This window comes from Colletes latitarsis, chromosome 4, assembly GCF_051014445.1.
Source record: "Colletes latitarsis isolate SP2378_abdomen chromosome 4, iyColLati1, whole genome shotgun sequence".
Taxonomy (NCBI): domain Eukaryota; kingdom Metazoa; phylum Arthropoda; class Insecta; order Hymenoptera; family Colletidae; genus Colletes; species Colletes latitarsis.
Window position 1 is genome coordinate 38,213,959 of NC_135137.1, and position 25,687 is coordinate 38,239,645.

The 25,687-nt window shown below is 41.3% G+C and overlaps 2 protein-coding genes across 3 annotated transcripts; one reads left to right on the forward strand and one right to left on the reverse strand.

Annotated features, from left to right (window-relative positions):
• Positions 1 to 119: 119 nt before the first annotated feature.
• On the reverse strand, positions 120 to 5,838 carry Tdrd3 (Tudor domain containing 3). The gene is made up of 12 exons (XM_076763429.1): positions 3,725 to 5,838; positions 3,461 to 3,617; positions 3,274 to 3,358; positions 2,995 to 3,194; positions 2,773 to 2,920; positions 2,480 to 2,713; positions 2,275 to 2,408; positions 1,960 to 2,196; positions 1,230 to 1,884; positions 1,052 to 1,165; positions 876 to 972; positions 120 to 795 (listed from the first exon to the last, which is right to left on the reverse strand). Exons 2-12 carry the CDS (start codon positions 3,499 to 3,501, stop codon positions 629 to 631), a joined length of 2,112 nt encoding a protein of 703 aa, XP_076619544.1. The 5' UTR covers positions 3,502 to 3,617; positions 3,725 to 5,838; the 3' UTR covers positions 120 to 628.
• A 595-nt stretch (positions 5,839 to 6,433) lies between these two features.
• Tsp74f (Tetraspanin 74F) lies at positions 6,434 to 21,866 on the forward strand. Of its 2 annotated transcripts, none has more exons than XM_076763431.1 (7): positions 6,434 to 6,729; positions 17,428 to 17,523; positions 17,986 to 18,180; positions 18,261 to 18,431; positions 18,890 to 18,982; positions 20,893 to 21,033; positions 21,437 to 21,866. In XM_076763431.1, the coding sequence occupies exons 2-7, from the start codon at positions 17,446 to 17,448 to the stop codon at positions 21,482 to 21,484; spliced, it is 726 nt and encodes a 241-aa protein (XP_076619546.1). In that variant the 5' UTR covers positions 6,434 to 6,729; positions 17,428 to 17,445; the 3' UTR covers positions 21,485 to 21,866. The 2 variants fall into 2 exon arrangements, with proteins under 2 accessions (XP_076619546.1, XP_076619545.1); XM_076763430.1 differs by having other exon boundaries at positions 6,436 to 6,725.
• Positions 21,867 to 25,687: the final 3,821 nt, after the last annotated feature.

A 25,687-nucleotide genomic window follows, 5' to 3' on the forward strand; every position in this document is an offset into this window, starting at 1 on the left:
TTGTTTTTTAAAAACTGAGAGTGTTAGAAAAACTGCAATAGCGATCCAATACATACTACAAAATAAAATTCGTGTTGGGTGAATAGGTCGAACGTAGGTGGTTAAGAAAGGCACTACAATTTTTGTTTGTGAATTTAAATGTGCTATCGATTTTCACAGTTGTAATTCGTTCTAAATAACTATAATTACAAATTAGTTACAAATAATATACAGCATAATTTACATTATGCGTTTAGATTAAGTGTTAGCGGAAGTGGACGAAATATCAAAATGCTGCACAATTATCAGACATTAGTACGCGACTGGTCTACAGTATAAATATTTAATGATTAGAGAACATAATAGACACCTTATATTAATGTCTTTAATTGTTAGTTTCACTTTCACTGCGTAAGGAAATAATTCGTACTATAATTGTACACTTATTACAAGTTTCGTTTACGAATATAAATTATTTTGTGGCACAGGACTCATTTATATTACGTTTTATCCTTTTGATATCTAAACCATCATACGCAGAGAGCATGTAGAACTTCTTTCCTGAGGTCAGTCTTCCAAAATAACACAACTACAATCAATAATTCAGCGAAGTCCAGTATTTTTACTAAAATAAAAGACTGACAATACATTAAAGTAAGGAATTATTTTGAGTATTCATAGGCGTAGAGCTCTGACATCGTTGCGCGGGAGGCTGATAAATAGGCTGGGCGCTTCTTTGTTGACTACGCTTCTTATTGTAACCAGCCTTATTTGTAGGAACGATTCCACTTCCGCTTCTTCGAAATTCCATGCCCGCTGCAAAATCCATTTTTAAAAATGGATTGTGTTCTTATATATTTAAAATAGATGAACGATTCATTAAATTTATAATTTACCAGCTATATGATTCTGTGTTTGATCATAACGAAGTTGTCTGTTATCGAACCGTTGATCTGAGTGTTTTTGATCCATGACATAATCTTGAACTTGATGCTGACATAATTAAATGTGAAGTGATTATTAGTTGTAGTCACTATTCTATAATTAACGGAGCTATAAATAATTTACATACATCTTCTGTTATAGGTAAGCAGTCCATTTGGAGTACTTCTTCATAATTTTCAAATCCTTTGAACTGAACGACACACGTTCTATCCGATACCCCAGTTACTTTGGCATTGTAATACTAAACGCCATAAGTATCAATTATATTAATTATATTGTACCAGTGTATGTTATTTATTACTCACCATATTATCTTCCCAATATTTAGCTAAACATTTATCACCTACTCGCCAAACCCAAGTACCGCCAATAGGTACATTTGCGTTTTGATTGTTACTAAAGTGATTTTGGCCTCTTTGGCTGTTGGGTCCAATAGTCCCTTTCCCGCCAGAACTATCATTTGGTTGGTATCTATTCGGTTGGTTTTTGTCATTTTTATCATTTGTGGTTACAGGATAAGCTCTATGCGATCCATCTTCTTGTGCTCGATTATGCCTACCGTAAGAAACATCGTAACTTTGCCTATTCCTGGCATCAGTTTCGTGATGATTATAATTCCTGCTGGTACCAAAACTCTTTCCTTGTTGATCCTGCGAAGCTTTATAATAGTTAGCCGTATCGGCAATGTTTGTTCCATCAGTACGTGTTTGTAAACCGGAATTTCGGGAATCATTCAAGTGAGATTTTTGGTACATTTTGGTTCCTGTATCTTGCAGACCATAATTATAAGCGTCTTGATTTCGTTGGAATCGCGGTGGTTTGTTTTGTTGAGAATTGCTTCCTCCATTATACTCTGAATATTGAGGGGTAACAAGGCTATTAAAGTTTGATTTTTTATTGTTCCTATTTTCTTCCGAATGTCTAGGAGGAACTTGATATCCGCGCCCCCCTTTTTGAGCTCTATTGAAAGCAAAGAGACACTTACTTTTGACGACTGCTACAATTATGCCATCATACTAGTTTAAAAAAATATACCTTCCACTTTTTCCACTTTGTGCTTCGTTACTTTTAGATTCAACTCTATCATAATTAGATTCTGTACTCAGTGTATAACTATTCTGGGATGGATTTCTAGTTTCAGTAGTCTCGGATTGTAAAGGCAATTTATCCTCTAGAAAATCAAAAAGTGATATATTCCCGCTACTTGGTTTACTTTCTTCGGCTTTCTTATCGAATCGTTTAGTTCGGGGTTTCCGTGTTTCTTTGAATGTACTAAAATAGGTATAACAAAAGTATTAAGGAACGAGTTGCGGTAACGCGACAGTTTAAAATAAAAGAAAACAGACATACTTGTGTTTAGTATCTGTTTTCAGCAAACTTTTCAAGGCTTTGTCGACAATATTTCGATTAACTTTCAATGCATATTCTGCTTGTTCTATAGAAAAGCCTCGATCTACTATTTTTTGTACACTGTGATCTAGAAGCTAAAATCCATCAAGTGACAATAAGATTGCTCTAAATGAAAATGTATCACTAGACATTTCGCGCAACATACCTGTTTATTTCCCCCACCAAAAATCTTTTTGCTACCTTGCTTAGCAGCTTCCGCTATCGCATCTTTCCGTTGAGTTTCGAATTCCGTATTTTCTTTGGTAGATTTTTCTTTTTCTGCCAATGCTTTAAAATTGTTGTCATGTTCAGAAACTTTTATAATTTTTTTACCAAATGGTATCCATGGTGGAGGTCCACCTTCTTCGGCAGATCGCACTCTTGTATGTAGTGCCAATTTCTGTTACAAAGTAAACTATTGTCTTATTTCCATGAACACTAGATTTAAATACAACTTACTTTGTTTAATTCCCATTTTTCCACAAGATTTGTTACTTTTCCCCCAAGTACTTGTGCTATATGTGACGGTCTTAGTAAGATAATCCCATGGGATATTGGTAAATTTCCTGAACCAATTAATATTTTTGTACCAGGAGGAGTGTTTAAACTAAAATACAGTTACAATGATCAAATCTGTTCTTTGTACAAACTTTGTAACAGTACCGCAATCTAGCTTTGTACCTCAATGACGAGATGTGTTCAACTTCTATAGCTTGATAGTTATTTTTACCATCTGTTAAAGATAATTTCAACAAACGTGGAGCTGCACGAGATTCTTCGTTGCTCTTAGCAGCAGAAACATTACGTACTTTTTGTACTTGCAATACAATGTTACCCAGAGTAACATCTCCTTGACCATTACCAGTCTCTCTTAAATCAAGCTATGGAGAAAATAAGGAACTGAAAATATTTATATGCCCACTTATCTTAGAATAAAATTATATAACGAGCCATTCTTACGTCCAATAATCGCTTTATGATTTTGTGGACCTCTGTAACATTTCCATAGTCACTTGCAATATTATAACCATGATCTGTTATGTACCTAATTCAAACGTTCATGAATATTTATATGCTCTATTGCTAAGAGATATCTGATCTTACATGAAATTCGTGTAAGTAGAAGAACATGAATTTTTATACACACCACCCCTTGTCCTTTAACTTTTCCATAATATTCGTTGTCATTTTGTTCTCGAACCAGATTTTTCAACGGGCCAATTCCTTCAATTCGACAGTTTTTCCAGGAGAAATTTCATGTGCGTTACATGCGTGTATTCAACTCGTACATAAACATGTGTCAGCTGACGTATAAACCAATATGGAACAGGTTTTCGAAGCATCAATAATTGCGAAACGTAATCAGATCTTTTGGCAGGTGTTTATTATCGTTCACTAAACGCTCTGATACCTTTTAATTCTTCCAAACAATGGATAAAAAGAACCGCGCCTATTGGACCTCAAATTCTCTGCCACCATCTTGAACGTTTAGTGCACAGTGATTTTAAGATCGATATATCGGTACTCCACGAACGTCAGTATCGATATATCGTTGAATATTTAAAAATAACACCACTACGGGAGACTATTTAATTAATGAGCAATTATTTGCCTATTACTTTATAAAACATTTCATTTTATCGTTATAAACGAAAAATTCTCTAGCTATAAACGTTTTATTATCAAGTTGTGAACACTTGTTACACAGGACAAGTCTGACAAGTTATCATTTCTTGCTTTTGTAACTATACAAGACCTTTATGTTTTCACAACTTCTTGATCATTAGGGCACTTGATTCTTGTTGGATATAAACGATAAGGAGAATAGTAGTGAGAAAGTTACGAAGTAATTTTATTAAAAACGTGCAGAAACGAGCCTTGCGTGAATTCCCGAAGAAATTGCACGCAAGAGTTCAAGCGTATAAGTGGACCATTATCCGAAAATGATGCTCGAACGGTAACATGCGCAAAAAATGGGTCACGCAGACCTTGCGTCTCGCGCGTTAGGTTCTAAAATCAAGTTTCGGTGAAGAGTGAGAGTCTACGTTTCTCAATGCTTGGAATTCTTTAGATCGTGATCGTTCTTTCTACCCAACTTACGTAAATGGAACAACATGTATCGTCGGCCATAATATTTCGATATAACGTTCTTTATCGCGATCAAAGCCAACGATGGATCGAAAGTTTTATTTTTAGATAATCTACTTAATTATTATTAAAAAAAAAAAAATAGTTATGTTCAATTCTGTGAATTAGAAACGATAATTTTCCCAAAGGGACGCGGAATGTGTCTCGCACGGTTCGTGAGCCAATTATGGCCGCCAAGTTCACAGAGGTCATTATCGCCAACAACCCCCATGCCGATGAGGTATAAGAAAGGCATTAACTGCTGATCGGTCCAATTTGAGTTGATGATTATTACACGGGTGGAGTCCCGTTTGAATAAACGATGAAATTAGATCAGATAGGAACTAACTTCGGAGATGACGGAAGCGTATAGGCATGGTTAAGAACAAGAAGACCCACCCATATCGTTGCACCGACGATCCGTAAAAATTGAACGTGCTCGGAACGCCAATTATCATAAATCACTCGTTGTAATTCTATATAAAGAATTAAATCCCCCTCGTTAATGAAACCGCACGGGCAAAGCGTACAAATAGTTTTATTGTTCTTGTTTGTCGCTCGGATTCATTACGACACTTTGGAAATGCAAAGATCGTATTTTCTAAAAAAAAGAAAGCTCCGGGGTATGTTGTTTTCTACTCGTGGACGTCGTCTTGTACACTTTAATTGTGCATTACAAACGTGGGAGAAAATGATCTTCGAATTACTAGGTCAGCCTTGTCGGGGAAAAAATAATTACGATGCCGAAGGTGCGTCGGACGGGATATAAATAATACAGGACGGACTTTTATGCGTTTCCGCGGACTAAAGCCACCATTTCTAACTGTGACAAGCATTGATTAGAATTATCTTTCTCATTTAACGGTTTAAACGCCGGTGAAACGTCGCCTCGATGTCGTTTCTACTCAAAGATCGTAGCTTAGGGTATCAATGCTAAATAATACTGTTATTAAACTTAGCCAAAATGTCCGACGATACACATTCTACATACGATTTTCACTGTGAGTGACTCTAAGTGTAGTCAGGGCAACCTTGTGCAGGTTGTTCACCGTACAAGGGTAGCTAATCAATAAGGCTACATCCAAATCGATTACCCAAGAGTTAAAACTTTATTTTTAACATCGTGTCGCAACAACATTCAACAGATTTAATACTGTATACATTATTTCACCAACGTAACTATATATTCACCAACAATCTCTTTGCGTACCCTCAGAGGGGATGATCGAGTTGTTTGCTAGATTCACGACGTCCCCTCGGAGGGAACAGCCGAGTTCAAAGGGTTAAAAATGATGATCTTCAACGGTAACGCAAACATTCAAAGCTTCTGTACGAGTTTGAAGCACTTTTTCTATCGCTTCAAGATTCTTTCGCAGGAATCATTTATAGATTGCAGAGATTCTAATGCCTCTGTAATCATTCGTGAAACTTTCGTGCTTCGTTCCTCGAGAGGATAAGGGGTGGCCTAAAAAAATATTACGAACAAATTTGAGTTTGAGCATACTACCCCTAGAAGTTATAAATAGTAATAGTTCGAAGAGATTAAGATTCTGATAGATTTCTAGGTCAACGAGGGGGAGGCTCGAATCCCTGTCGCTCATTTCCGTGAAAATGATTAAAAGAAAACAACGTAAGTTTGTAGCTTTTGCCACGTTTTGATTTCATCTCACCGCTCGACGTCACGTTTCGTTACCCCACTTTCGGCAGGTCTCATGAGAGCGTGGATTCCTGGTGCGTTGTAACGCACAATGCCCACACGCGGCACATAGGAGCCCACGACTGCGTTGAGTACACACAGGTACGAAGGTAAACGATGACTCGCGGTGGAAAAAGGGGGATTCGAATAAGAAGGAGAGGGGAAGCGTGAGTTGCTCGATGGACAAACGGAGAGGGAAAATGCAACGCGTGAGAGAGAGGGAAATAATCAGGGAGACCGGGCAACAGAGTAAAGCAGAGAAGGAGCGAGAGGGAGGGACTGGGACAGAGCGCGAAAGAGCTCACGACGGTTTTACCATTTCAGTTTCACTCAGACCCGGCCTGAAATCGCGCGTGTCCACGCCGATACTCGATCCCGCAGCCTCGTGTGCCTGAATTTAACCGACCGTTCGACCAGCTCGGCGCGTCCACCGCGCGGTGATTAACAGAAAATCGGTGTAACGCAGTGATTTTCCAACGGAAGCCACAGTTACGAGCGTGGTTCGCTGGACGGTGTCGCGTTTCATCGACGAAAGAAGTTTCTATCCACCGGGCGACGACGAAAGGGCAGCTGTGACATACGGAGCGCCGTGAGTACGATCGTTCGTCGATCCGATTTACCCGTTATACTCGATCGTTCCGCGCGTAGGAGTAAAAATCCAGATTCACGCACGCGGTCGAACGACGGTTCGAACGATGTGTCGAATCGAGGCTCGATACAAGTCGACTATTTTTTCGCGGTAAATCGGCAAGGAGGTTCAATTAGGTACGATCTGACGGCGATAACGCGCGTATTAACTTACGCCCACGCAGCACGGAGCCACGGTGGTCAGATATGTTGCAAGCAACGACGGGGTTCGTTCGAGTTTGTTTGCGTTGCCACACGGAGGCCAATAATTTCGATTTCGAAAATCGATTAAATAACACGCTCGCGCAACGCGCTCGATTTCGCTAAAATCGAATATCGAGAACCCGGATGGCTCGTAGATCGTCGATCGCGACCGCCACGGATCTCCCAGCATCCATATTGTTACGGAATGTACCATTGTCGCGCGTGTTTGGTTTATGCGCGGCGTCGGGCGTGGAAGAAAACGCGCACGTAACAGTAGACGGCGAGCATCATAACGCGTTGCCTCGGCGATCGTACAACGGGGATCGTGTGTAAAACTCGATGACCTCGGTCTCCGCAACCGTAACTTTCGACCGACTGAAAGGATCCCTCCCTTCGACTTTTTCCTCGATCGTTCTTTTTTCGTTTCTTCGCCGTATCGCCCCTCCTTTCTTCTCGATCAGACTACACGTAACGTTTCGATGTATCGACCATCTACCAAATTAACCCCCCCAGGCACGACGTTACGCCCAATCTCAGGCTTGTTATTTCAATTTTAGCGACTTTCAAAGGGGTTACTTTATAGACAAGATGCTAACAAAAATAGACATGGACTCTAAACATAGATGTACACGGTTAAATATCGACATTGTACTCGAAGGGTCGAAGGATTTCATCAAGATTTCACCTGGAGTAGATTCCAGGTGCAAAGAACGTGTATGCATTTTTTAAAGCACAGATATACTTTCAACGGTGTACTCGTTGTTTTATATCGGCATTTCCCCCTTTACCAAATTTGTTTCGAGCTCCATTGGATTACTCAAGTTGAATTATTAGCTATGACTTAACGTTCTCAAAAGTGGCTATCGACCATCGTACATAACATCAGCTCGAAGCTAATAATTCGACTTGAACGCTCTAGAAACAGAACCTGTTGAATCATAGTACGCGCCCCAGGCAAGATATGTTGGGTCTTACGAGTTCACCAAGAACAGGATTACCTCACCAGTAGTTGATCACCGTCTGGTTGATCGATTTCTCAAAATTACCATTAGAATCAACTCTGTCGCGTACTGAAACAGCGAAACTGAGTAGTAGTCTTAGCTACTTAACCAACCCTTCTGGGTTCCACTTTAATCAGAAGTTCTATTGTTAGAAATTGAATATTTTTCATCTTTTCAAATTATTTAGTCCTGGAATCTTTCATCGAAGAAAATAAAATAAACATCGTGATCCATCCAGACTATACAAACGAGGCTTAACGTGGACCCAACCGACCGAAGATTACTATATCACGATGTTTAGATGAGAAAGTCTTAGCTCAGGTTTCGTTCAACCGAATCCCAGAGATCTGGCCGAGTAAAGTTAAAAAATTCAGCCACCGTGACCTGTAAACGAGAAACCCGGAGCCCAGACACTGACAAATTTGCAGTCTGTGACAACATAACGTTCGCAAGAGGAACCGAGAAATACGTTTTTGACGATCTTCCTCATTGTTAACTTAACCTTCGAACCTGTTGAAACGATACGACGGTTTCACCGACGTTCCACGCGTTTATTTCCTTTGTTGTTTCGCTTTTTTTTCGACATAAATCAACGGGCGTTGAACAAACGCTGCGCAAATACCGGCGGCTCTCGGAGAGAAAACGATTCGTGCGCAAAGTCACGACTGCAGCGTGAAACTCGCGTCTCGCTATGCGTCGATGATGCAGGTATATTCGATGATGTCAATACCGAGTTGGTTTGTTTTCGTTTTGAATGTCTGAATCATGCACCGCTCGATACGACCGTGTCTCTCGATCCGACTTTTACGCAATAACAATTCTCTGCCCCGCGCGAGAAGGAACAAGATATTAAAAGACAGGTTGCAAGTTACAATCTCCTCGCTATTTCTCATGGTCACCTCTTATTTTTCGAACTATGTTCGTTCGAAATATGGTGAAAGCCCCTTCGATCTCCGAAACGCTATTATTTAAAATCTAACTAGACGAAAATGTTCGTAGACATTTCTGGATCACTTTGGTGATCTACAGAGTACGTCGTACAAGAGTCTCGATATTATTAGCTACTTCTGGGTGCTTTGTAGGACACGTCGTAATTCGTCAAAATATTATTCCCCGTGAGAAGAAATTATTGTTCCATTTAATAAAATAACATTTTGAAAAATAATTTTCTTTGCACCTTTGTTATTATTTATGGACATGATAGTATTATAATAAGAATACACTGGTTAACAGAAGAAATCAGAAGTTTACTAATAATGACATCAAAGCTGATCCGTGTAGAACTAACGACGTAAACAAGACACAGTAATTTCTAAATTGGAAGGTATCGTAAGATATTGTGAACATTTCCTTCAAGTTTCTTGGAAGCACTCGAAGCGCCAGAAAAACGGATTGTATACATCTGACATGATTCATTGTGCTATCTAGATCTTGAAGCAATGCTGTTTTGAAGATTGATAAATCGTGCCTTGTCTTCCTATTAGTATCTATAGCGTTCAGATGCATATGCAACATTAGGATGACCCGGAATTCCAGCCACGCTTTAGCATTCAGATAACTTTCCTTTGGCACTCGTTGCTGTTTACACACTACGCAGTCTTCTATATGCTCAATTGTCACTTTCTTCGAGTGGTTATTGTTATTCTAATAACAACCACTTTCGAACAAGTTTCTTGTACCCGTTACGTTCCATATTCTTTAACTAATGTTTTTTAATTAGAAACTTCCAAGCCATCTTTGCTGAATCGGTACTCAACTTGACAACAAACTAAAAGTATCGAGTGGAATAAATTTCTACGCCCGAGAAATATTTTCTACCGAATCGTCTTTGGTGTAGATGTGCCTTTTGCAAATAGATTTTATGAAATTACGACACGATCAGACGGAATAGCGAGAAACGGGTGATATAAACGTCTCGTAACAGGGAAAAAGGGAAAAAAGCCATCACTTTACCCGACGACGGTAATAAGAGTCTTAACGATGGCCGCTAAAGTGATCGATACGTCGAAGTGACTTGGACTCTCGCAATTACGTCGCGGTGAGGAATTACATTACTCCAAGTTCCCTGGCCGGAGGCCCATTAAGCGCCAGGACGAGGAAGGAAGCTCCTCGATGACGTCACGCGCCACAGGTCCAGCCATGCTCTATCATTTTTACGTTTTTCATTGCCTGTGGATTACTTAATGCGAACGGGGAGAAGCCACTTTCTCTCTCGTATAACGTGTCTTTAAGCCAGTATGTCGGTGCGTGACTGAGCCTCGAGAGGACTTCGTTCTACAGCTTGTTGCAAAACCGGTATATCCTTGCCTAGACCGTAGGATAATTCGTGTACGGCGTCGCGAACTAGTGTAAGAAGACTTCCGGTTGTCATTGTTGCCCGATCCATCGGTTACTCGGAGAACGTCGACCAGTTATTTCGAGGCCGCGAAAGGCACTCGTAAGCTTCTTCTCGAGAGATTCCCCCGTTTTTCAGCCACCATTTATATTTATTAACATACTATTGTACACGCAGAGGCAATTTAATTTTTCCTCAATTTGATATGCACGACGATTAGAAAAAAAGAAACACGTTTCAACTTGCGCTTGATCCATTGCAATGAAATCTAATTCAACCTTTCGTTGCATAGATCGGTATCGGCGTCGAAGTTTGTTTATTTCTCGACTTTCGCTATTCTATGAATATTTACCAGGGGTTGAAATGGAACTTTTGCAATAAAAGTTTGCGGATTCGATGAGAAATAAAAATGAAAGTTGTTGCGTAACGGAAGGCAGAAATTATACAAATAAATGCAAAAGGCACGAGAAACGATATATGATGAAATATGGAAATTGGCGTTAATCATTTTACGCAGACAAATCGACCTACTTTCAAGTATTAGGATTCAGACATCATAGCGTTCGAAGGGTTGTGAGCTTGTAGCGTCGACCATCGGTGACCGCCATAGCAATCGTATTAAGTGTGTCACGGGTTGCTATAAATACACGTGGATAAAAGTAAGGAATAATTTAAACCTTCTTTATCGTAGAATTCTATATAATTTTCTGCCGAATAAATTTCTCTGACCCGTAAAAATACTCGTGCGACGAAGTTATTAAAAAGCGTGTTATTGCGCGTTTTAATATTCAGACGAGCCGGCGTTCGTCATTTCGTCGCCAAAGGCAAAAGTAAAATTCAACCAGTCACGCGACACGCCCCCAAAAAGAATGATTTTTTCCGAAATAGGGCGCGCTTTCAAATATTTATTAAATCGATTACGACCGCGCTCGATTATCAGACGAGGATCACAGCCGGCTAAAGGGGGAGATCCATCTTCATCAATGTTTCATGAAATAAAAATAATAAAGTTAATGAACAGCGTCACGTTTCTTTCGAACGATCGATACAAAGCCAGTTCCGTGGAGACGAGAGAAATCGATACGAAACAACGAAAACACACGCAATGTCATGTTCGTCGTTACTTTTTCGCCCGGTAATAAGCGTGTATTAATTATGATGTAAGTTCGAGCAATCCAGGTTAATGAGCACCACGCATGGTAATTAAACGTACGACCTTCTGGCCGCGGAACACGAAACGGTCGCAGTCAAATGGTGAAGGGGATGCTTCAAACTCGGACCTCGGACTAACAACGACCGAGACAACCAATTCAGAATAATGTCCTAAAACAATTAAACGACGTTAGTTCAATTGTTATTAAACGAGCGATGCGTTGATTTCTATTTTTGTAACCTGTGCAATTGTTTCAATGATTCTTGTAAGCATAATAAGCGTGTTCAATGTATCGTTTTTTAAATAATGATATCTGAAAGTTTGGCTGGCGCGTCTGTCCATTGCTCACTGTTTCTACACATGTCCAATTTCCTACGAGTAGATTTTATTCTTTTTTTTCGAATCTACACGAGCTTATTTAGGATACTATAATAAGCAAGTCACTAATAATGTGGCTTGCAACCCACAACAAGTGTTTTAGACTCAGAAATACCAGTCCTCTCAACATTTCCCGTTCCATCGAGGTACTTAAAACGACACCATCTTGACTCCAAGTACCGTTGCCTGCAAGGACGTTTTCCCTCGAGTCCCTTCTTTCTGGCCTATGTCTATATTATTCCAGTGGCCCATCCAAATTGACAAAAAATTTCTAAACGAATATAATATTAGTTTGATTAACAATTATTTACGATTAAAACTTGTCCACCTTTTATTCTTTATTCGAAAATCCTATCTGGATGAGAATTTCGCTCAGCGAACAATGGAGGCCAAAGGTCACGGCGAATGGATCTATCGTGAAGATCTTCTGAATCGAACTCACTCTCGCTGAAGCGCAGTTACTCGATCAAACTGGTCTTCGCTTGCATAACCATTTACGAGGATCGCGATTTTCGCGCGATGAAGTATGTCTTCGGAAACGGAAACGCGGCTCGTCGCGTCACGGTCATCGATGCAAATATCTGTTTGTTACCGCGGTCGATGGAAAAAATAACGGAGGAACGCGGCGTGGAATGGTCGATGATTCACACTCGGGCACGGATAAAGGAAAAATCGCAAATTGGCGCGCGATTACGAAACGGGGGGAACAAAATGGTCGCGCGAGGACGCGGGAAGCCGTTGTACCGTCGCGAAGAATGGTAATTCTTTTCCCCCCCGTTAGGCGAGGGCTTTTAAAACTGGTCCAAGTTCTAGATCTAGGTCGAGACCGGGTTTGCAGAAAATTACACGTCTCGTGCGAATTAGATAACGCGATGACAATTGGATAATGTCGCGTGCGATTAACGGGGTCGAGATCTTGGGAACGCGTCGTCCACGCGGAAAACTGGAAAGACAAATACATTTGTTTTATTCTATTTAAACAAACTGACGTATCGGTAAAAACCGATACTATATATACGCTGGTTATGTCACGATGAATGAGCAAAGTCCAGCAACAGCTGCGTTGCATCGTAGTCCTACACTTGCAACTTAAAAATAAAACGGATGTCTCGATGCTGCTAAGTGCAAGAGTTAAAGGGAAAAGGAAGAGTGATGAGGGAATCTAAAAATTGTATATCGAAAGGGCTGGAGTTAAAATAGCAGGGCACAACTGGAAGGCGAAAGTTTTAAACGAAATCTAGCTTATTTATAGTACGTAAACCGTAAATTGGATGGAAATAAATCAAATAAATATATGGGATCCAAGATTACATCACGGTAATCAAAGAGGGAAATTATTGAAGACTGTTCACGCATGTGTTTGGAGCTGCTTGACGAAACATGACGAGAAGAATGCGAGAAAGATAATTAGGAATATTCTAAAGAGTAGCTATCTTGCAAAGCGAGTGACAAGAGAAGAGTGGGCGAAATGTTTCAATGTGTGAAGTGTGGTTACACTGTGAACGTGCTGGTAATGACTACGGAAGTTACATCTGTGATTACTGCAAGTGAAGTTTAAGACTTAATATATTCCTGTTGCGATGTTTGTACCTGATGAGATCGTAGGAGAAAATAATTTTATTATCTTGTTCTTTTAATTTTATAAAGTGAAAGTAAATTGTAATGCCTGCTATTCGAAATTGCCTGCACAAAATCGAAATGAAATTCGCGATAAAAATGAATTCGTCGTTGGGAGAGAAAAAAAACGTGACATAGACGAACGACGCATTAAACCATGTTTTCTAATTATAGCCAGCTTTGTGCTCGATCATCTCGTACTCACGTATCTTCGCGGCAATTGCTCAAAGTGATTAACACACGTCACGTGTGAACCCGCATGAGTCCGATCATAGATTCTCTTATGTCTTCAAATATTTCCAGGTATCTCTGTACGTGTCGCAAGAACACTGTCAATGTCCCATAAATAATCATGTGTATTTTCAGCAGCTGTTGCTACGAAATCTACTATCGAGCCAAAGTTTAATAATGAAAGAAAACATTGTTTCGATTTCCTAAAACGTAGGCGAGAACAAGGTCTGCGTGCTAGCAGCTGAGAACGAGGAATGTGAGTTCGCGTTTTAGGTGCACCAGAATTAGACGAAAGTGAATTATTATTATAGATGCGTGTGAAGAACATACTTTCTCAGCACTGTAGAGTAATTTCAATAATTCGTTTATTCTACGGGGATATGTCACGTGATATTAAATGTAGACAAAATTAAAAAAAGTCAGAATTTTAACGGATAGTAATTATAATGTACTCTTCTCTTAGATTCGCAGCACCGATAAAAATAAAAACGTTACACGTTCGCGAAAGATAATCAAGGCGTGTCGCGTTATAACGAGAGTTCCTCGATTGTTTAACCGTGTTAAAGCAAATTCGTGTTGGAAGAGTGCCGTGTTATAGTGGGGATTCCCGGAATTCTCGAACCGCGTTAGAGCGAAATCGTGTTGTAGAAGTACCGTGTTATACGGCGGTCGACTGTACCCGTAATACTAATAACTCACACGTGAAGCGTCCACGACGAGTGCTAATATTAAAATTAAATTTAAAACCTCATTGTAAATTGGAACAACCCGTACGAAGTAAAGCGTCACGTTCGTTTCAATTTTCTTTGTAGAAAAGAACGCGTAATGCGTTTTACAGAAGGAGATTTCCACTTGAATACCAACGAAGTATTAGTCACGTTAAATTAAAAATCATAATGTTCTCTAGAATGTAATCAATTATACGCGGCACGAGACAAGCATGACAAGCAATCTAACAGTTAAGAATATTGTACAAGTACGTAACGTTGGTAATAATAAAGACTTCGTAACGATCAATTTACTTTGGTCATTTTCTTAATATTCCAATTGCATCTGCTTTGGAATTACCTCGAGAGTAAATGTATAATGAGATTTTTTTTACGAAGCATCGTTTCTCCTGCTTATTTTATTTCTGTGGCCGACAAATATCTCAAAGTATCGAGTTTCTCGCTGTTTTAACATAATTCGCGACTCGGTAGCAAAGTGTAAATTTGCCCCGAAGGTCAAGATGACTTTGACGTGTCCGGTCTAATGATTCAAGTCCACGAAGCGACCGAGCCACGTCGAGATACAGTTGCTCGTGAAAGTATTCCAACGATTACCGTACACACTGTAAACAAATAAAATACCGTAGATCGGTGATTCTTAATTCGAGGTCAAAATGCAAATGTCGCGGAGAAAATGCAAAATTTTTGGGAAATAAAATTCTGCGGTGTTGTTTCTCTGCGCGGAGGACATCGTCGATGTAGATCCCATCGGTAGCTAGGCGCTCGTTGCAGTATACAATTCTGCCTGCATATTGCAAATGCAATTGATTCTCCGCGCGGGTTTCAAGGCAGGTCGACCACAGAGCAGACCAATCGGCGGTTCGTAAATATGATTTCTACGTCGATAAACACAACAGTATATTGTCTGGCGGTCCGAAGTGACCTACTTCTCGTTGGCCTCGAGGAGAGGTCTAGTCGGTACGCCTCCATCTAGCGAAGGTCATCGTTCATCGTGGCAGGTGCAAGGCGTACCGTAAGTATCCGTCAGATGCTGCACAATCAGCCCCAAACGCGGAGTTCTGCCTCTCGAACGGGAATCACCAGCATTCTCAATGGCCGCGGCATGCAAAGTGAATCGATCTTGTTTCTTACGTCACGCAGATCCGTGAGTTAGTTAAGAGTTATGTACGTGTACGTGATTCGCGTGACACTCGAGCCTGTCTTACTCATTGGCCGTGGTGATCTTGCAACCGTGATCTATAGCGAACAATCAAGCCACCGCTATACCCAGCGCTCCGTATATAATCATGAATGGCGAATCGTTTCGATCTTCTCTGTTATTTTCCACCATTCGTATACGGCGTTCCTTTCCCTTTTCGCGCTTTTAACGCTGCAACGTTCACCGATTACGTTTATCGCGATTCTCCGCGATGGTTGCAACCAATTGGGAATTTCTACGGTCTCGCGATTTTTCACAATTTTTGTTATTCGACTACAGGCGTCCCTTTATTCCAACAATTTTTAATTTCAAGATCTAAATCCATTCTAGGATCTGTCTACGCCTATTGTTCCCTGCGTTCTGCAGCTGGCCCCGTCCGAAAAGAGTTCTCGTCGATCACAGCCACCCCTCGCAAGTACGAAACACCCTCTTTATATGCCCCATTACTCTCAGCGTCCTTGAAACACCGACACTAGCAGCTGCCTAGGAACAATTTTCTGTGGGACCATGACCCGTATCTGGAAGTCAAATATTCCTTCGATAGTCTCTAATCAAAGATAAATGGTCCCAGAACTTGTACGTATCATTTTGCAATACAGCAATTTCTCCGCTTAGCTGATGAAGGTTCCTCGTAATTTCTTCAACTTATCAATATATGGATAGCAGCACCTCTAATCGAGGACTGTCCTAATCTCAATGTTAATCGCAAGAATGTTTCGACGGTTGCTCAACGGATTGTTAAACCAAGCCTCGTACCGCTATCTCTTGGCCTCTAATTCCGCGTACCCTTAATCAGGACCCGACGGGATCGGACACCGATCAGCGATTAGAAATTAAAAGTGACGAGACAGTGGCGTAACCGCCGCCAATTGCTCGCAAGAATGTAGGCCGACGGAAGGAAAAAATTGAGGACGATCACGAGGTGCATAGAATACACGAAGAAGTCTTCTACGCGGTGTGACATCAGCGCGGAAACAATTACTAAACCGACTAAGCAATGTCTGCTCTTTGGGAATCGCAATGACGACAACGATTACGCGATTGGCTGCTCGAGAGAATTCATTCCTCGACACGTCGATAGCTAGACCAAATTATTTAAGTTCGTGACCCATATTCAGATTACATTTCAAGAATTTCTCATCAGCTTCCTAGTAAATGTCCTGTGACTCATATATATGAAGTGACGTGACAATCGATTTGTTAAACGTGTTTATCTTATCGCTTCGACCACCACATATGGGTGACAGGACTAAAAAAAAATCAATTCTCGAAACGTTAAAGGAAAGAAAGGAGAGGATTCAGAAACAAGTGCCAAGGCAAATTTTTAATTATGCAGTCTAAAGTCACAGTTTCGATGTCGCGAGCAATTTTACGGTTTCGGTCTGGCAGTGGAAGTGTTAATCGCGGAGTCGTGCGATTACCTCGCCGGGCTAATTTACGAGGAAAAATAAAGTCGCAAGGGCATCGCTCGAAAACAAGTTTACGATATTTCGCGACTCCGCGCAGGGGAGAACCGCCGACATTATCTGTGTATGCAGAAGCAGTAATCTGACTTTATTTCGCGTAGTCGACTGCGCAACAGACGTCGTCGCGGGCAATAAAGTGCCAGTTACGAATGTCTGCCCAATTATGGGATTAATGTTCGATTGCAAAACCTGGGCGTACGGTACCTGGTGCGATCGAATGTCCCCTGGAGATTTAAAAAATGAAACAATTATAACTAGCACTTTATTCCCTAAATTCTTTGGTTTTCCGAGCAGAAACAGTTTATTTACATAAAATAAAAAATAATAATCTTACGGTTTGTTATTGTTTATAGATCGAGGGATAAAGCAGAATGGGATACGGGACGGAGATGGACGGCTGCGGCCGCTGTATGAAGTATTCCCTATTTTTCGTCAACTTCGTGATCTTTGTAAGCACAACGAACACGTTCTAACGATCGACTGGCGCCAAAATTAATTTTCCAACGATGTTATCACAATAAATTGCTGACCATCATTCTAGTAAAACTTTACTCGTCAAGGATTCCTTCGTTACTTAACGAGTAAGTTAAGTGAATCAGCCGGATGTACACTTTTCCATGGAATAATATTATTGTTTCTTTTGTCGATACAGTCACGCGAGTTACGTGAAAATACTTGCAAAGAATACAGTGACGTGAATTTCAAACACCGTTGTTCCGACCTCGTTGCATTTACCTAGTCACGTTTATTATTTCCTTACCTATAAATTTGCGATCTTGCAGAAAATTCTTCGATCCTTTCAATCATGCACCTAATAACTCGTTGGAAAGTTAATTTTTTACACCGCCCAATGTCGCTGGTATCTCGCGGTATTTTAATTCTCGACTGACGTTACGAATATGTATCTTCAGTTTGGAGGAGTTGCAATAGTTGGATTGGCTGTGTGGGCGTTGTTGGACAAGGTGCCATGGATCGGCGAACTCGTGGGTAACGATTTGCTAACAGGCGCGATCTACGTTCTGCTGGCCGGTGGAGTGATCGTCGCCATCATATCGTTTTTCGGTTGCATCGGAGCGTCGCGAGAAGTCAAGTGCATGCTTCTCACGGTAAATTCCCTGTTCATGCTTGCCGTAACCGGTACGAGAATCATTGGGTCGATTAAACGGCGAGAGAATCATTTTTCCAGTACTTTATCATCGTGTTCCTGCTGTTCGTGACGATGCTAATTGGAGGAGTACTCGCGTACGTGTTCCGTGAGAAATTGGTGAACACGCTCCAGAGGGAAATGTCGAGTTCGATGAGAGTCTACGATAGTCGCAAAGCAGTCAGAGATGCCTGGGACACGACGCAATCCACGGTGAGCACGCCTGGCCAGGAAGTACTTTAATTCGCGTAAAGTATCGCGTGATTCTTCCCCCCTTTGACGCACGACGATAAAACAATGATGACCGTTGTGTGTCGAATGTTGATCGACGATCGGGAACAATTAATTTTCAACGGGTGTAGGCACCTTGTACGATCTTTGCTAAATGTTATTCGTTCGATTGTAAAAGTCATATCGCGAACAGGCATTATTTGTCCGAAATGACTTCTAGTCTAGTGCATGGCATAAAATATTTATTGTATTACAAAAGCAGTCGAGTCTATCGTGCCGTTTGCTCGCAATAAATCCCCAAAAAATTCCTGCAAAAGATGGAAAAGAAGATGACTGCCTCGTTAAAGTCTTAAATAACCGTAGTCAAACGCCCTGTATAAATCAGTACTAAGTGGAGGTATAAGGTGCAATTAAATTAATTTTTTTCTAATCACTTTTAGCTTCACTGCTGCGGCGTGACTGGCTGGAGAGATTGGAGTGGTCTGGGACTGGACTTGCCGCAGAGTTGCTGTCGCGAGATTCAACCTGGCCAGGTAAAGATTAATTTCGTTAACGAGTTCGTATTCGCAGATGGAATAGTTAGCCGTTCGCAAACTCGTGCATACTGGATTGCAGTAATTAGTAACCCACCACGCCACTCATCGGGAATATATACGTTCTAACATAATTATCCTTCCGAAGTCTAATTACATTCCGAGAGAGTGAAATTAATATTTCACCGCAGAAATAATTGCCTCTGATTTATGATTGCCGCTTTTACTATCTATCACTCATCGCGACGAGCGTACGTTTAAAAGAAATATTCATGAACCGAATTTCTAGCTCGTAAATCTTACGAGTGCATCGTTTAAATGTTATTGTGAAATCTCGAGCGAACAGTCACGTTTCTTTATAGATGATATTAATAGTTAATGAAGTAATTCAGAAAAGAACGCGGCTTAATGACTTTACTCGCGGTACATACATATTGCATTTTTTCCACCAATTAGAGTTAAATCGATCATTTAAAAGTATGATCAGTTTAAAAATTGCACCGCTACTTTACTGTCTCCGTTATTAATGAATAAATGCATAATATTTTTGTGGACGTGACTTGTGTCATTTTGTTCTTTCGTTTGTCAATCGAATCAAAACGAACTAACAAATTTATTTTTAAATATATAACTTGAACAAAAGTGCACGTTGAACGGATAACATCGATAATATACTCCGACCTTTTGTCACAGACGAGGTATACGAGTAAATCTTACATCTAATGTATCTTTACAGTAAAGAATTTTTTTCTCGAAAGTACGTAGGATTTCGGGGATATGTTTTTTCACCAAAAATGATTGTAATTGACCCCCGCTATCGAAAATAATTTTTTCAGAACGATTTGAAAATTTTTTTTTTCGCCGAAAAATTTAGGCACCTACCCCCTGTCGATTTTTAATAAATTTCTTTGTCGAGCTACGGAAATGTTGTTTAATACTCTTTTGTAGGTACCCATGAGTACTACTTCGGAAAAAAATTTCATTGAAATATATTCACTATTGTAGGAGTTATGGCCGTTTGAAAATGGGATCACTTTTATGGGGGTTTGCTCACTTTACGGGGTTAAGGACCAACTTTTCGAGTATTCTTAGAATGCCTACATATTCTCCACCAAAATACGCGTTGTTTGCCGTTTGAAACATTAAAATCGTCCAATCCGTTCAGAAGTTATGACGTTTTAAACATACGCATGAAATTTCAGGGAAACGGGTCAACGATATGGTCAGACATACAATTTTCGATAATGAATTTTTTTCTCGAAAGTGCGTAGGATTTCGAGGGTATGTCTATTCACCAAAAATAATTATAATTACCCCACGCAACCAACAATAATTTTTTTAGAACGATTTGAAATTTTTTTTTTTCGCCGAAAAATTTCAGCTCCTCAAGTCAGTATGGCAATCAAATTGGGTCACGAAAGTTCATAAGGTGTAAGGTCTACTTATATACCTCGTCTGTGCTTTTGTATCTAGGGCATTTATTGTCGCCTAAATAGAAGCACCCTCGGTTCCATGTCGAGGTAAAATAGATTAAAAAAAGAGAGCACAGCGGAGAATTAAGAGTAATCTCTGCTTTCGTATAATTAAGTTTCGGCGAATTTATGGAGCATCATTAACGCGATACCTGCAGTCGGTTCGGTAGTTCTCGATACCGACAATCGATAATATCGCCGCGGATGAAACTCGTCTCGAATCGATCTCGATTCGAGTCGAAGTTTCGGTCGAGGCGTTCAAACCGATGCCACGAAATTTCGAAACATCGGCGACCTATCGATTACTGGCAGAAAACCGTCATTTGCAATCTCTCGATCCGGCCTCGGCACTGTTTCGCCTCTCACGCTTTCACCGGGTTCGATCGACTTTCCCAGGCCGAATTGTTTCTCATGCGGCTTCTCATCGATTTGTTGCAGCGATTCAATTGCAACGCCGGACTAGACACCGTGAATCCCTCGAATGCCTATCTCGAAGGTTGCATCAATGGAACGCAAATTTACATGCAAAAGCACGCGACGATCATGGGCGGCGCCGGCATCGCAGTCGCGTGCCTGATGGTAGGTGAACACTTCCTCTGTATCCATTTGCATTTTCATTGAACATAACGCCCACTGAAATCCATTAACAAATACTCCTCGAGTGTTGCTAATTCCTGGACATTCCTATTTATTGCGATGATTCTGGAATTTATATAACATTCTCGACCGAGAAAAGCGTCTCTAACAAGAGAACACCAACTACACCACTTCAATTTTAACGATCTTCTATATGTATTTGAGTTCGTCTCCAAACCTCTCTACATGACATGTGGCGGTTCTGGTTTTGTTGCACAAAGCGAGACACTACCGACGAGCTAATTTTCTTTCGCTTTGAACATATTTTTTTTATATTGTACGAATTGTATTATGTTTGAAGTGTGATACTGTTCCCAATGTTACTTATTCAACGTTTTGTTCGCAGTTCTTCGGGATGATATTCTCCTGCGCGCTCTTCAAGATGATAGAATGACGCGAGGGTCGTGTGATTTAAAAACACCACCGTTCTTCGCGACAAGCTAATGAAGAGTAAGCGGATGACAGCCGTTCTCGAGCGACTCGCATGAATTCATAATCAACGTCATCGTCATTGAGTGTACCTATCCGAAGTACCAAGAATCAAAATGCATCTCCACGCGCATCTTCTTTCCCATGTACAGTTCTCATCATTTTGTTACATTTAGCATTACTTAATGTATCTTTATTTACCGTTTCTCTCTCTCTCTCTCCCTCTTTTTTTTGTAATGTATAGTAATATGTTAAACTGTTCTTGTTTAATTCTACATTGTACTATATTCTTACGATAACAAATTATGTACCTTGTACGCGTAATAAATACAACGTGTATAAAAGTATTTCGCCGGGGAGGAAAAACGATTCGTGGAGTTCGCTGTTTCAGTTCCAAGGGAGTCCTTTGTCCTTGGAACCTCGTCTGTCTGGGACAGTCTCTGAATTCTACCTAAATCGATACTTTTTAATACACGACTGGCCATCGTCTCTCCTTCTTCGTTTTCTACATTATTCATCGCTCGGTGATTTTCTACCTTTGAGATACCCTGTACCCGTGTCTAGTAAACGAAATGGCGGACTTTCTCTCTCTCTGTACAAAGGTCCAGGGTGGGACTTTTCCGTTTTCCGTACCAATCGATCGCTTAACGAATGGAAATCCACCGCGATAACGAGAGGTTTATCGAATTTCAGCGTCGCGCGAGTGTTTGTACTTCCTCGACAGATATCCAATCGCGCTCTTTAATTTCGTTAGCGGGACGCGAGTGCTTCAGGTTCCCCGAACGATTACACACCGAAAATCCTATTCAAACGACCCTTTTGCATTCGACGTAATCCGTCTGTCCAACGACGAGACAGGCTTGCACGGAATGCTTGGCTGGAACGATTTGTTATCGGTGAACTCTGGGCGGGGCACGATGCACGATATCAAATTATTGCGTCAAAAAGATCCATTTTTCTTTTAAATCTTCGAGTCATCGACCTTCTTTCCAAACGAGACGACGCCAGGAATTTAAGACTTCGAATAATCTTCAAATATAAATTAATGGCTAGAAAATATATTGTCACGCCCTGCTAAATATTTGTCTACTCTGTCGGAAGCTACGGATTGTATATAATGGCGAATAGAAATCGCGGATAAAAATGGAGGAAGGAACATTACGTTCCAGAATTGCGCTTATTAAAGTCGCGAGTCCAATTATTCGACGGAAATAGAAGCGCAGAATAGCGTTCTTATTACTTGTCCTTTCTTCGTTGTTGTTTCGTGTTTCTCCGGGAATGGAAAAAAGGCAACAAAAGTCGAGTAACGTGGCCACAATCTTCGGTAATGAGAGGGCGTATATAGCTTTTGTTTCGGAAACAGCCAGCACGTTGCGAGCCTCCGATACAAAGACACGATGGACCAATCCGAGCCGTATAGAGAGAACGCTGCGCGTCGATATTCCAGACGGTCATTGGTGGTACAGTGGAAGCAAGAAATATCCGCTCGAAAAACATTCGAGTGTCTCCTCATTTCGCTCTACGATATCACAAAATTGGCTATTAAATTCAACCGTACCAAAAAAGAATACGAAAATAAAAATTCAAATGGTCTCGACTGGAGGCAGAAAATGTGAAATCGTAGATCGTATCTTGATTGTACTATTGTTCGATACCCTAACTTGAGTTTACCGTTTCAAACTGTGCGTGTCTGATAATAACCCTTGCTGTATGTTTGCCCACAGCTTATTCACCCCTTTGTCGTCAGACTACGCGCCTCCTCGCATCGAAGCACGACGGGTTGTCGTAATTCAGGCGCCTCGCCAAAATACACTTTCGTCGCTTGGCACGACGTTGAAAAATTTTGAAAAAAGTCACAGGCGTTTCCAATTACCGAGATATGCTTCATAGAATTCTATCAGATTTTTAAAATACATAAAAAACAATTTTTTAAATAAATAAAACTATCGAATGGTTAAACGCAAATTGAAGTCGCTTCGTTCTTAAACAGTTACACCCCTTTCGAGCCGGTGTATATACGTGTTCAACCATTATTTTTTATCACACGCTTTCAGCTGCTCTTCTGACAAAGTGCTTTTGCTGATCTTACGATACACAGTCGGGACACGTCATATCGCGGTGCGTTAAAAGATTCACGAGGACACGCGTGTAAAGAGCACTGTGCCTGCCAAATTTTCCAACCCCTCGAGGGCAAGCGGTACAGTCGGTCAGGAAACTTTTCGCGCCCCGTGCGTCGCCTACAATCCACCCTTAAAATTTCTACGACCCGTGCTCGCGATCCCGAGTCACCCCGTCGCGTTTGATCGAATTTCCCCGAGACTCGGTCCTCGGTTCTATACCGTGTTTCTAATTATTCCGTTCGTGGGTGTCCCGATACACAGCGGGCGTCCGTAATTTTCCATCGGTGTGTCATCGTCGTTGCGGGGCTCGACGTCCTTCCTTCCCTTTAGGTTTATTCACCCCAGCGTGCGTCACCCTACGCGCGTCTTTGCGCCGAGGCGTGACTGGCTGCCATTCCAAAGGCGTTCGAACGACTCGTGCGTGCCGGGACGATTTTCCACCATCCATCGTAGACGTTTTTCCCTCTATTTACAAACCTTTCTCATTGTTTGCAACAGTTTCTAATCCCGTAGTGGCAATCTGTAAATTCTCGATGGAGAAACGTCTTTTCGAAAGGATGGATGGAGATAAAACGAATATAGAGAATTTCAGAGATGGCACGACTGGAAAGCAATACCGCCCCGAAGTATTAGCAGGTTCGCCTCCGACAGTAAAGTATGATTTATTGGAAAAGGGAGGGCTGGTGGACCCCAACTCGGTGGAGTTATGTGCTTCGTTCGAGTGGTGAAAAAAGCCCGAAGAACACCGGTACGAGCGAGTCGAACAAACGTCGAAATCACGCGCTCGAACGTGCCGAAAATCGGAGCAACGCGACTCGATCCCTCTCTTTCGTCGACTGCTTTTTATTCAAACTCTACTTTCACCATGATTTTCTGCAGTTCGTATCGTTCCGGGCACGTCGGCCCACGTGCACGCACGATTTCACGCCTTCGATTTAACAAAAAACCAGATACAAAGAACCGTACTCTTTCCTCTGCAGTTACTACGTTCACGAGTTTACGTCTGTTTATAAATACAGTTTAGTTTTAGAACAGGTTTTATTTGAAACGCTTTCGACCACGATTGCATCCCCCTTTGGTGAAAGTACGACGCGTGTTTTATTCTAGCAACGGTGCTCGAGTTTAAAGGGTTAAACTACCCTCCGAGTCCGTCCCCCAAGGCCATCTTGAAAACTATAGATACATGGAGGACCCTCTAACCCGGTCGTACTACGATTTTACTGGGACGATCTGTACTTACAAAAATATTGCGACGAATATTTCGTTTTTCGCGACTTATCCACGGGGTAAAATAAGAATCGCGTGTACGCGGAACACGCCGTAAGTGTGAGCTCGCGTCGTAATCCCACGCGCTTGTGCGTGCGCTCATGATTCTCGCGCGTTTACTATTCTCCACCGAATAAGCCTATACGCGCCGTGAGCCGTTCCCACAAAGGGTTCTCTCGGACAATGACGAATGAATCGCAACACACTACGGGGATAATGCCACTCGTCCCGTGGTCCGATCTCGACGAGTACCCAAGTACAGTCTACTTACCTCCATTCTTTTCCGCGATGCTTGCACGCCATCCTACTTCGGAAAAACTGTAAGTCGTTTGCCGCGAGAAACGATCGAAATTGAGACTGACGATACTCGTGTCCCACCCCTCGTCACGCAAACGATCGCTTAATTTTAGTAATTATTGCGGAGAAATCAAAATTACTACCATAGAACCACCCTTCTGCATCGCGAACAAAGGAATAGGAATTTTTAATTGGACCGCGGGGCTCGACGAGACATTTGCATGTCTGAGTACCTTGAAAATTGAATTTCGTAAGCCTTTCGAGGTTTCCGGCTTGCCACGGTATTTTCCTTCTCTTTATCGGGACATTTTCCGTCCTGCTGACGTTGGGCTTGCACCGACGGAAACGGTAGAAAGAGGAGGAAAAACGAGAGACACCGGGGCTCGGTGAAACACCGAGTAGTCGAGATATCTATCTAGGTATTGATTTCGTCTCGAGCATTAAATCCCGAATAGGCCGGAAACGGTCGGAAGTCGTCCAGGTGA